The sequence below is a fragment of the Typopeltis vanoorti genome, chromosome 12 (genome assembly GCF_054136105.1).
Source record: "Typopeltis vanoorti isolate ZY-2024b chromosome 12, IOZ_Tvanoo_1.0, whole genome shotgun sequence".
NCBI classification, from domain to species: domain Eukaryota; kingdom Metazoa; phylum Arthropoda; class Arachnida; order Uropygi; family Thelyphonidae; genus Typopeltis; species Typopeltis vanoorti.
Window position 1 is genome coordinate 117974740 of NC_143560.1, and position 14155 is coordinate 117988894.

Here is a 14155-nt window from a genome sequence, read left to right on the forward strand (position 1 = left end):
CTCTTTAACTTCTTCTGTCCAACATGAAGCTTGGATTCATCTTGGATATTTCTTGTATGAATACCATATGAATTTATTCTTGTCTTTATGGTGGAACATGGTGTTAGTAAATAGCTAGCTCATGTTCTGAACAGATATCTAGCAGGTACTTACCATTATCATTGGCTTTGCTCTTTTCTCCAAATTTTCTCAAAATATTCTGTATGTCCAGGATAGATCTGTAATAATAAAGCTTGTTTTTCTTTATCATCTCCTCTCTTGAAAGACTTAAAAAATTCCCTTTCTTTTTCCTTAGTATAACCTTCTACTAAGGAAATCAGGCAGTAAATCAAATAAAGATTATTATTCAGTTTGAAATTTTCCAATATCACTCTACTTGAAATTTCCTCCTCATTCAAAAAGTTATCTTTGTGCTTAGTGCTGAATGGCATTGCTGCTTCTTGCTTTCCCTCATCACTGTTGTTTGAGTCTAACATCTTGTAAGTTATTATTTTGTAGCATCTCATCTGTTTGTCTTCTTTGTCCCAGGAACATTATTTGTGAACATGATACTTCTGTAATTCTTCTACTAGTCCTTTTCCATTGATAGGCACCATCAAGATAAGGAGTTATCCTCAATTCTTCTGGAGATCAAGTTTGCTATAGTAGCTGACTTTTCACCTTTTTTTTCTTGATGAAAATAACACAGCCTTGTTTAACCATGCAGCACTCTTGCCAGCATGAGATTTCTTTCTGGTATACTATCATTTTTGCAGTAGTTTAATCCAGTAATGTAGAATATATCTGATGCTGGATCTGGTAATAGTATCAGAAGATGTACCATAACCAAGATAGACACTCTGTCTCCAAATAGGGAGAGTGACCATGCAGTGGGAAGAATTCTCTGTCAAGAAAGGGTTTATGTTGCACTATAAAGTAGGTCATTATGGCAGACTTAGGAGAGGTATCTTGGAGCAGTGCCATGGTTTGAGAAGCTACAAGGAAAGAATGTTATTTGTGCATGGGAAGTGGTCAGAGATTGTTTGAGAGAAACAGTATTTTTGGTTTATCCTCCTGACTGCATACCCACAGCCAGGAGGATAAACTAAGTGGTAGTTAAATGGATAAGTAGAGATATAAAGCAAGAACTGCAGAGACTATAAGGAAAAAAGCTGATTAGCATACTTGTGAGCAGTGCAAAGTGCAAGCAAGAAGGGTAACTAGTATGCTAAAAAAAAAAGGGCAAATCGGATATATGAGAGACAATTAGTTCAGGCCTAAGTAAATTCAAAAGAGGTTTTTTTTTGTGTGTGTGCATCAAGTAACAGGAAAAATTATTATGGAAGGATAACTTTAATCAATGATGGTGGTAGGTTACAGAAGCCAAATAAATAGTTGAGTGATCATTTTGCAAAAGTGTATCATCCAGGCAGAGATTCTGCAGTTGCTAATATGACAGAATCTGATGTCTAAATTGAGATAGATAAACTGGAGATACTCAGCATATTGAAAAATATCACTGTGAATATAACAGTGAGACTGGAAGGCATGTCGGCTTGTGTGCTATGCAAATGTGCAAAATAACTGGCAGTGCCTTTGAAATTGTTCAGTCTAAGTATCAGCTTTGGCAAGGTTCCAAAAGAGTGGAAAGAGATGAGCATTCCTTTACATAAAGGTGGCTCCAAGACAAGTAGCAAATTACAGACCAATTAATATTTCAGGAATAGTGAATAAATTATTGGAAAAACTGGTTAAAGATAAACCTAAAGAAGACCCATTTTATGTTCACTATCTATGTACAGCCAGAAATGATAACAATCAGTAATGATGATTTTGAAACAAGTGGATCGTTACATATACTTATAATAACAGATATCGATGGATCAAAATATCATGGAAGAAATTAAAAGAGTGCAATATTTGGGTGGAAAGTGTTTGAAAAATGACAGTGAATATTCAAAAGCCAGTTGCTATTATGCCTGAAAAGGATCGTTTTTAACCAATGTATTCTTCCTATATTGACATATTCTTTAGTGTCCATGTTTCACATGAAATGCGAAACATGGAAACTAAATGCAAATAAAATTCGACAGTGAAGAATAATACAATTTAGTATGCTTGGTATCAAAAAAGGACTGGATAAGAAATTAAACCAAAGTCTCTGACATCATAGAAAGAATGAAACATCTGTAGTGGCATTGAGCTGGGCATATTACTCAAAGACAAGATCAATGATGGACAAAAGAAATACTAGATTGGATTTCATGGGAGGAAAAACGACCATGACACTCGCTAAAATCATGCTGGATTGATATCGTATTTGCAGGAGTGACATGGGAAGGAAAGCCATTAACAGACAGTTTTCAACCAGCAGTGGATTGACAATGGCTGATGATGATGATGATAAATCTGCAGAGTAACTTACACACACAAAAAAGGAACAAGATAATCAACATTGTATTTTTAACCTGTACAGTAGTCTGTTTAACCTTTTAAAAGGCTAACTAGTAAAGCTAGGAAAATACCTGACACAAATAACTTTATGAAAAAAGTAATAATTATTTAATATCATAGAATAATTGTTTGGAACTGATTGGAACATAGGTGCATGCGCACATAATTCAAATTGAAAAGTGAAATTCAAATTCAAAAAGCTCAAAAATCAAATTATCTGGTCTGTTCTGTGGGTGTGGGCACTTGCCTGCCCACCCACTCATGTACTTGCATTTTTGTGTTCCATTTAGCTCATATTGAATAATAACTTATGAAACAATCATTCTGGTAAAATTATTCCAACTGGTATCGTGTTAGGAGTAATAACTTTAATTTTCCGATGTTTTTGTTCTCGTGTTGAGGTCATCATCTGGAGCACACACACACACACACATGCATGTGTGTGTGTGTGTGTGTAGTCCAGATGATGGAGGAGAACTGTTGTCCTGATGAGCAGAAGCACTGCTGAAGTGATGATGATATATCTGATGATAATCTGACATTGGAAACATCCCGATTAAAAGAAATTATTAGAAAATCAACCAGAGAATTTGAAAAAGTGGAAAAACAATTAACGAAAATTAGGATAAGAAAAATGGATCAGAACAAGAAGCTGAACTTAGTAAACATCATAATAATAACAACAAGGTAAGGCATTTAAAATATAAATTTAAAAAAAAAAAAAAAACAGGTGATATGGTATGGTGATTCAGTCATAAAATTTGCACATGCCAAGGGAGTCACTAATTTGAGTTTCCCGAGGGCAAAAATTAAAAATATGACAAATGTAATCAAGAAGAAAACGAAAAGTAAAAGAGATGGTAGTTCTTGTAGGAATAATAATTTAAGTAGCAACAAATTTAGTATGAGAGGGGATATGAAAGGTCTATTGGAAGAAGCGAGAAAGAGAGTCCAAATTGTAGGTTTGCTACCCAGATACGACAATACTGAGTTAAGAATGAAGGCAGTGATAGCAAATGATTCCATATGCAGGTAGGCTGTACAGAAGAAATAGATGCGAGTTTTTAGATGTGTGGAGTGTGTATGATGGCAGAAAAGACTTGTATAAGAGGGATGGTCTGCACTTGAATCCATTTGGCATCAGGAGCCTGGAAAAATTACTATTGGGATGAGACTTAATGCAGAGAGTCAGGGAAACTAAATCATCAGAGGAGGAATGGTGGGGAAAAAATGTGTGTGAAAGTTTGGCTATGATGTGCAAACATGATAAAGATATGAATGGGTTTGAATATGGTTACATATCTGCTGAAGGGGTAGAAATATACCCTTTGGGTTTGGACCTTTTGAGCATGTGTGGGGAGGGAAAAGAGAAAGTTCTACAAGTCCAAACAGATCCCATATTTAATTATAAGAATAGGCTAGGTGGTAATTTATTATGTCTATACACAAATGCCAGGAACTTCAGAAACAAAGGTGTTGCTGCATCCTGGTAGCTCAAGTTGCAGGGGACAAAGAAATGCATCTCCTTATGGGTGCTAAACGAGTACATTATGGGTGACTTTAATCATTCAAACATTGATTGGGTAGAAGAGAAATCTCATGATAAGAATGAAGAGGAATTTATTGAAATGTTGCAAGACAACTTTCTTAAGCATCATGTGAAAGAAGGAACTCGAGCTCAAAGAATATTAGATTTGTTCATAGCATCAGAAGGGGGCTAATTTACCACCAGTTGGTGACAGTGATCATGCCATGCTTTCTTGGGAAGTATCTAATTATATTGATGTTCCCATTAGAACAGTTTACATGCTGAAGTACAAAGCTGGAAATTACGGTCAACTTAGGAGAATACGATCTTTGATCCCATGATATCATTTACTGAATGGGAAAAATCTCAACAGTGCATGAAAAAGTGCTTAAATGAGGCATCATCCGAATGTGTCCCGACTGTTCAAAGAATAAATAGGTTGGGAGTGAAATGGATGTGCCACCTTATTAAGCAAGAGATCCACAAGAAGAAGAAGATGATGTAGAAAGAATATTGTGAGAAAAAAGAGTAAGAGGAATTATGAAATATATAAAATGCAGGCCAGAAAAGTAATGAATATTGTGCAGAAAGCTAAATCGGAATATGAAAAGAAATTAGCTATGCAGGTTTAAAGGCAATCCAAAAGAATTTTATCATTATGCCGCAAGCAGAAGAAAGAATGAACATGGAAGAATAACTTTTCTGAATGCAGGTAGTACTCTAGTGTCAGAAGCTAATGAGATTGTTCAATTAACGATGTGCTCACTTTGCTAAGATATATCAACCAGTTGTATGTAATATGGTGCATACTGCTACATTTGGTGAAGAGCTAGAGATGCATGAAAATGATGTTGAAGAGCTGTTGCATAACCTGAATAAGAATTTGTCAATAGGGACAGATGGAATATCAGCACTTTTGGTAAAGGAATGTTCAACCAAATTGGCCAGGCCTTTCGCATGTTTATATAACTTGAGTCTCGGCTCAGGAATGGAAGGAATGTATGATAGTTCCATTGTACAAGGATGGTTCAAAAACTGATACGTCTAACTACCAACCTATTAGTATCTCTGGTGTATTAGTGAAGATTTTAGAGAAGTTGGTAAGAGCTTGCGTATAGAAATTCATGGAAAATCATTCATTCAGAAATTTATTCCTAAAGGAAGGTCATGTTTTAGCATTGCTTGTATTTTATAAAATGTTATGGCCGAGATGGATAAAGGGAACGGATACACCATGATAATGTTGGATTTTGCTAAGGCATTTGATAGGATACCACATGTAAGGCTGTTGCATAAACTGGAGAATATGGGATTGGAATATGAACTCTTGACTTGGATTAGCAGATGGTTGACACACAGATATCAAAAAGTGGTAATATGGTGAGTGTGAATCTGCCAGATTTAAGATGACCGGCATACCTCAGTGTTCAGTTCTTGGGCCATTCTTGTTCAGTCTATACATTAATGACATTATGAAGGATCTAACAGGAGATCTGTAATTGTTTGCCAATGAAGCGAAGATAGGCAGGGCAATCAGGGATTCATGATATCCTGCATTTACAAAATGATTTGAATAAGCTGGAATTTTGGCAAACTAAAATATCTGTGAATTTAATGTTGTTTATCATTAAATATTGCATCATCTATCATTCCATCGGTTTCTGTATAATGTAATGCTATTATGTAAGAGTTTTTATGCTATAAATAGACAGCATGAGCTAGTTTTTGCATTTTTGTGCTAAGATCGCTATGGCTAGTTATGTGCAGTTAACACCTCGCAGAAAAAAGTGTGATTCAAGCTTTGAATAAAGAAGGCTATTCCTCTTGTGAAATAGTTTAAGGGTGGTGTCCTGTAGTCAGTCTACTGTGGTACGGCTGTCAAAAGTGAAGGAAATTGGATCTGCTGAAAGGAAGAAGAGGACAAAAAGAAAACTACTGCCTACATAATGCCAAGATCGAGTTCTAGAGTGGCTCTGCCTCAAAAATTGCCATGCATTGTTCAGAGAACTGAAATGGGACACTGGTGAAGAACAAACAGGAGTCGTGGCATGCTTGTAACTGTCAGGAGAAAACTCATTCGCCTGAGACTGATAGCCAGGTGCCTTTAAAAGAAGCCAAAAAGTTAACCAAAATATGAGATGTACTTGATTAAATTGATGCAAAACGCATCCCAAATGGACTCCTGATCAGTGGAAAAAAGTAATTTTTTTCTGATGAGAAAAAAGCGTAACCTATGTGGCACAAGTGGCAGACAGAGAATTTAAAGGCAATCAGGGGGAAAATTAAACACTGACTCTTGTGTCAGCAGTCAAATTCTCAGCCAGTCAAATAATCTAGGGTTGCATGTTGTATCATGATGTTAGTCACTTGCATTTCACAAAAAAGTTCAGTGAATGCACAAGTGTACCAGAAAATTTTACAAGAAGAATTGCTGCCAACTATTAGAGACCACTTTACCATAATGACTAACTGCATCTTTCAGGATGACTCTATCCCCTTGTCATATGGCAAAAAGTGTAAGTAATGTTATTATAACCCTAAAATGTACCATTTAAAAAGCTTTAGTTTTTGTTGCAGGTTAATTATGACTCAATGAACACTTAATTTAGTGACTACCGTGGCCGGGAAATAGCCTAAATCTCAACCGCATTGAGAATTTGTGGAGACTGAAATACACAAGAAGACGCCAAAAATACTTCAAGAGCTCCATAAGTGGAAGCTTCATTCAAGGGCTTCCAAAAATACTTCAAGGGTATGGAAGCATGAATTGACAGTTGCATCCATCAAGAAATTGATTTTTTTCAATACTCTGTCTTTGCCAAGGTTTAATGTCATTTCCTAACCATGTCACATCTTGTATTAAAAAAGAGCCAAATATTAATCAAAAATGTTATATAAACATGGTTACAGCAGGTGATGTGGTTTCTATGAACATGAGTGTAAGCATCAAGTTATGCACTTTAGTATGATGAGAATTCCAGCGGCATATTGTATTAGTGGAGTTATGTTCCAAGAAACTGATGAGGCTAGGGATCTTGGCATAATGGTGGATAGGAATTTGAAGTTCAAGGGTCACATAGCAAAAGTTGCAAACACAACTTAGAGGGTAATTGTAATGTTTAAGCAGACTGTGCTAAGGATAAAGAAGCTATTTTACCTCTTTATAAGGCCTTGATAAGACTGCACCTGGATTATTGTGCACAGATTTAGTCTCCTGGATTCCAAGAGGATAAAGAAACTGTGGAAGGGGTGAAAAGAAGAGTTACAAAGATTATATTGGGATTTAGATTATGAGGGCAGTCGCAAGTATGTGGATTACAGACTCTGGTTAACAGGAGAAAGAATGGTGATATGATAAAGGTATATAAACTTTTGAATGGGTGTTATAGGATATCATCTGATGAAATTTTTCATTGTGGAAGGTGGGAAATGAACACAGAGTCATCCATGGAAGTTAAATTTGTTCGCAGTCAAGAAGGGGTGAGAGCTAGAATTTTCTCTCACAGAGCAGTGTGTGAGTGGAATAGTTTACCTTTAAGGGTAATGAGCGTATCTAGTGTGAATAAATTTAAGGGAAGGTATGACAGCTGGTTTGGGTGATATATAGCCTCTCAGTGAGTCCTAGACTACCTGGAGGTCTCAGATAATAATAATCTGAGAATTTAAAAATCATGTTTTGAAAAATTTGAAATCTTCAGAAAAATTAGGAACCATTAAGACTTTTTTAAGTCTTAATGGTTCCAAATTTTTCTAACTGGCATTCAACATTCTCCTTAAGAATGTCTTAATAAAATATTGTATCTCTTCATTCTTTAATAATTATAAAACTTAATTATAATTAAAATTTTCATTTTTAACTATTACCATCAAGTCTTGCATCACAGTATTAGGAAATGAGTTGCCTTATTATTGCTCTACTTGAAATACATGATCTCTGGTACATTTTTTGGTACTTCTCAGAGGCCATTTTAGAAACAAACTGCCTTGCCAAGCTTCTCTCTCTCTCTCTCTCTGAAAGTTAGTCAGTATGTGTGAGATATCAATTTGTAGCTAAAATTTGACATTTGACATTAAAAATGTTTCAGCTATCAAAACAAACTTGAAAAAAAATTTGAAAGTAACTGCTAGTATATGGAACTTTAAAGGATATAATATCTCTGTAGACTTCATATTGTCATCTGTTATTAATGAAAATGATTAATATTTGTTATTATTAATAGTTCTACTTAAAAGGTAAAAATAAGGACTCATAGATCATGCATTTTACCTGGTGCAATATCAACTTTGTTGCAGTTTCAGTAATGAAAACATTAGTTTGCTTGTTTAGTTAGAACATTATAAATAAATGTACCGTTCTTTAATAATACAGTTGACTCTCAATATAGCAAATACTGCTCTAATAATTTCACTCACTCACTACAACTATTATTATTATTATCATCAGACCTCCATGGAGTCCAAAGACTCATAATCAGTATTGCATCATGGGAGGTCCCACTGTCATCACACACTCAGGTAGTGCATTCCAGTTGCCCACCACTCTCCTCACACCGTTTCTTATACCATTTCCAGGGATGGCCTCTTCCACTCCCCACCCCCCCATTCTATGAAAAACCTCATATCTGTATCATTATCTGGTTGTAATCCCTTATCAGCTTATACGTCTCAATCATATCCCTCCTCCTATCCTCCAGATTACATTCCTTCAATCTGTTTTCATTCAGCATTCCAGAGACCACCACCTTACATTGGTCTCTGGTCCTTTCCAGTAATTTCTCTTCATGCTTTTGAAAAACCAGGTAACCAAATCTACATACAATTATCTATATGTGACCTGATGAAAGCCTTGTGTAATTGAATCATACCATTCTTGCTTCTACATGTCATCCTCCTCTGCATCATTGCCATAATCTGCTGTGTTTGCTTCATGATTTTAGCAATGTATCCCTGAAATTTCAGGTCCTTTACAACTATCATCCCCAGATTCCTCATCTCCTCTACCTTTTCTATTATCTCCCCACCAATTGTATACTTTACATCCCATATTTGCTTTCTGAATTTTAAAAACCTTTCATTATGCAACATTGAACTAGTAACCCCACTCATTTGCCTATTTAGCCAGTCTGTTTAAGTCCCCTTGCAAACTACAGCATACTTCTTATAGGTTCTCCCAACTTTGCATTATCTGCATATTACCACTCATACCTTTTCTAGTATCATTAAAATATGAGACCTTTAGGACACACCACCAGTTACTTTCCTTTTCTTGCAAACTGCTTTCCCGTAGGTAACTGACAAGCAATTTCCAATCTAGCTCACCACTCTTCTATCCAATCCCATCCTCTGCATTTCATTTACCAGCTTGTCATGTAGCATTTTATCAGAGGCCTTTACAAAATTTTAATATGCCACTGTATGTATGCATCACCTTTTGTCCAATGTGTTTGTCATCCTGTTAAGCAGATTACTAAAACATGATCTTCCTTTAGCATGCCCATGTGTCCATCAAAGAGAATGATTATGTTATCAGCCCAGTTTTGAAGAATCTCCTTGCTAACCTAACACTTCAAGTACAATCTCTCTCTCTCTCTCACACACACACACACAGAGATTGGCCTGTAAATGAAAATCCTTTAACTTTTTTTTGCCTTCTTTTCAGAACTTGGCCCATTCTCAGACTCATGTTTAAAAAGTACATCAGTGCTACTGTTAACTTCCTAGAATGTTCTCTCAAAGCACATAATGATATATCATTAAGCCCTACAATTTTTTTTTGACATCAAGTTTACTCAGTTCCTCATATGTTTCCTGTTCACTCGCCATCAGCGCCTTCTCTCCCTTTCCCAGTTTACTCAAGTTATGATATCACTTTCAAGAGGAAATACCTTTATGATTTCTCATTTATTATCTCAGCTATATCCACTGCAGATTAAAGATGCCAAGAAATTATATTCTTGGTTTCATCCTTTATCCAAGTGTAAGCAAACAAAGTTTGTACATGAAGTTACTTCACATCTGGACTACTTGTATATATATAGAGGTTAATGACTTCACATCAGATGTCTTAGTATCCCATAATGCAATGCACATATCTTTATGCATATGTATAATGCCGTGCATTTTGGGAAGGGCTACTACCCAGACTGGTTTCAACCTTTATTGAGGTCTCATCATTGGGAACCAGACCCAGAAGTGATACTAAGGTTGAAGTAATGCAGAAGTCATATTTTTATATACAAGTAGTCAAACAGTGTCACAGCTTATTACTAAAATATTCTGGATTAGAGATAGATATTGAAAGTTTTTTCACTTAGTTATACCATAAATTAAAGATGCCAAGAAATTATATTCTTGGCATCAAAGTTTGCACATGTAGTTACTTCATAATTGGGCTACTTGTATGTAGAGGCTGATGACATCACATCAGTTGCCTTACACTGCTGTTGGTACCATTTTCAGTTTTCACCAACCAATATCATTCTTTCGTAATAATTTTTTCTTCTGCTGGGTCACATATCGAAAGAGTGCTCTTGGATTTTTTTTGGCCTTGTTATCTAACTGCTGCTTATAATGCACTTGTGCTATCCATTACTAAATATCACATTTCTCATTTGCTCTTTGCTCTGCATGTATCTGATTATTGTCATTTATCTTGTGCTGCCTTCATAATACCACCTTCTTTCAGATTTCATTTCTTACCTTTTCATTCATTCATTTCACACCTACCATATGTAATCTACTGACTTTTGGAATACATTTAGACAATGCCTCTGTTAGATAGTTTTTAAGTAGGGTCTAAACAGCATTTATCTCATTCCTATCTGATTCCTCATTCCGTAATATAGCCTCAGGCCATCTCCCGAGTTCCACATGTAGAAGCCTTCATAATGTTGGCCATAAAGCAAGTGATCACTTTTGCCAGCTGCAGGAAAATTTGACACTTCATTTATAACGAGGTGTCAAATTTGGTGAAGTGATCAAATTCAAGATCCTTGATTTTCATGTTCTCCCCGCTTGTTTATTTTTTTTATTTTATTTTTTTTTTATTTTTATTTTATTTTATTTTATTTTTATTTTTTACATACTGCCTGATGTAGTTTCTTTCAGAAACTCCAGAAATACATTCTCTTTATCTTCATATGCCATTTCTTCATTCCAATCTATATTATCATAATTCAGATCACTCATAATGATCACCCTTTTCTTATTTGAGAGGTTCATTTGCTAATGCATTTCTTTCTCAGTGCTGCCTGCATTACCAGGTCTGTAGTGACACACAACTAAGCATTTCATCCTGCTCATCTACCTCACATCAAACTACCTTGAAACCACTACCACTGTTTGTTCCTTGCATCTCCACTTTGGTTGGGTATAACTCCTCTTCTACTATCAACAGTACTCCTCCTTTTCTCCCCTGTCAATCATCACAAAAACATCGTATCCTTCCATCTGTATTCCTTTCAAGATATCATCTTCGTCCAACTACTTCTTACTTACTCCAGCAATTTTTAGGCAGATGAATTCAATCAATGCAACAATCTCATTCCCTTGTTTCAGATACTTCTGGCATTTGTATTCAAACATAATAGCTTATTTCTGATTCTATAACAAGTCCACAACTTCTTGGATGGGACTCTTCCATATCTCCCACTGGCCATTCCTCTCTTATCACCACCAATCCTACAACCCTCACCAGATCCATACACTCACCCCATATTCCAGGCCATCTCAATCTTTCTTGTCTGCCCATGCATTCACTTCTAAATCTCACACATTGTCTACTTGTCCATCCTGAAACCATCCCTCCATTTCCCTGTCTGTCTTATGTTCCTGCCCTCCCATTCCCTCCATGCAACTCACTTCTTCATTCACAAGCTCTTCCATCTTACTTTTCTGCTCTTCCACATTACCTCTTACATTCTTAGAGCTTCTGTTCACTGCATCCATTTAAATGCAGTCCATTTAAGTTCCATTAATCCCTCATATTCATTCCATACATTCAAAAATGCACTCCTTTGCCCTCACACAGCTCTGTTAGCATACCATTCATGATTTTTGCTCTTATTGCCTCAACTTATTATACCTGGGAAACACAGTCTCCTCAACTAACACTACCATCCCTACGCTATTATTATTTACTCTCCTCACTAACAAACTATTCCTGTAGTTCCTGCAAGTTTTCATTAATTAGAGTTGGCAATGTGTGGTTAAATATATTGTCATGTTGTCATTAATCTTAAATATTTTTTTGCTATATATGAATGCTTTAAACAAAGTTATATTATGAGGCATATTCATTCCTACTATGAAAAAAAAATTTATGTTTTTTACAAAAAATATATTTTATTTCAATTACAGAGCACTTTAAGGGTACTTTTAGAATATCTGGAAGTATATGATGGTCCAGAAGAAATATCGAGAAAAAATGCCCTTGTAGCTTTTAAAAGCTTAATAAAGGTTGCATGGCCAAGGTAAAATCTCAATATACATTTTGTTTTTATGTGTTAGTGTTTTTGTACTAACAGATGATTTATGAAATGTTAAAAATTGAAAACACATACACACAGATATTATTAAGAGACCTCCAGGGAGTTAGGACTCATCAAGGAAGGCCACATCTACACACACCAGCTATCATACTTATTCTTGAATTCATTCACACTGCTTGCACTCACAACATCCAATGGCAATCCATTCCAATCATGCACCACTCTATAAGAAAAATCTAGTCCTCACCCCTTTCTTAGTGGAGTTCATTCTCAGCTTCCAAGGATGCACTCTTCCCTTTCCCCATCCTCCATAAATGAAAAATTCCATCAACTGAAATCCTCTTATGACCCTTTCATAAGTTTGTACATCTCAATCATATCGTTCCTCTTTTTCCTGTTTGCTAGTGTGTGTGTGCAGTCTACAAATTCTCGATCTGTCTTCATAATCAGTATTCCACAATTGTGATATCATTTTAATGCACTCCCTCCACTATATCCGAATCATGACAGAAACCAGGAGACCAGACCTGCACACAATGAGGTCTTATCAAGGCCTTGTGAAGAGACAAAATGACATCCTTATCTTTACATATTAAAGTTTGTTTCAGCACAATTATCTCTTGAGTTGTATATGCAATCTTTGCTACATGTCCCTGAACTTCAATTTGCTATCTACTAACACTCCAAGACCCGATCCCTAATCTCATCAGTTTCTTCTAGTATAATCCCACCAGTATAATATGACATTGGATATCTAATCACCCAAAGTGCATGACTTTACATTTACTGACATCCATTTTCCCATGCCCACAATTCTAGCCTATTCAAATCATTCTGAAGTACTGCATATCTATCTTTTCATCATCAGTAAATAGCTATATGTCACCTGTCAAATCCTTCCCAGTATCATTTATGTACAGATTGAATAATCTGTACATAAATTGATTTTACCATATTAAAGTTCAAAGAAACAATTGTAAGTTGCACAGATTAAAAAAATATACATATTGGAAATAATTATGAATTAAAAAAAAAAACTTATGCATAATTAATAGTGATCACTTCCCATTTGGATATCAGCACACTGTCTGGTTGTTTAAGGTTCAGATGATTTCTTAACGTTCCACATGTTTTCAAGGAAGAGATGGTCGAATTTAAACTTTCTGGAGTGAAGAAATTTTGTCTGGTAGCAAAGAGCACTTTGCCTAGTGTCAATAACGTGAGAAGCAAAGCTAAGACACGTGAAGATTCCAAATTGAAGGTGAAGATTGCTTACACTATAAAGGATTAAACCAAGAATATAATTTCTTGGCATCTTTCATGTATAAACAAGAAGTGTCAGCAAATGTATTCTTGAAGTAGAAAAAGTCATGAAAAACCTGAAATGTTGAAAGGCAGTTGGAGTAAATGATATTTGACCAGAAATGCTCAAATATGGAAGTATAAAGTTTACAGTGGCTACATTGCATAAATAAAAAAGGCCTTGGTTAGAGGGTCAAATTCCGGATGATTGGAGCAGAGTTTTCGTAATAAGTTTTGTTGATCTGGAAAAGGCATATGACAAGGTGCCAAGAGGAAAGCTCTTCAAAACACTACAGTTATATAGTGTTAATGGGACATTATATAGTCTCTGTTTAAGTTGTAAGTTAGAATTGAAAAAGTTACAGGCAGATGGTTTGATGTTAAATCAGGTGTGTGACAAGGG

The 14155-nt window shown here is 35.6% G+C and overlaps 1 protein-coding gene across 3 annotated transcripts in view; it reads left to right on the top strand.

The window, feature by feature from the left end:
• LOC150101170 (TELO2-interacting protein 2-like) overlaps positions 1-14155 on the top strand; it is a 161364-nt gene that overhangs the window by 78084 nt on the left and 69125 nt on the right. For all 3 annotated transcript variants that reach the window (XM_090401444.1, XM_090401443.1, XM_090401445.1), the window contains one exon: positions 12320-12432. In XM_090401444.1, coding sequence (XP_090257570.1) covers positions 12320-12432 — 113 coding nt within the window. The remainder of the gene's footprint in view (positions 1-12319; positions 12433-14155) is intronic.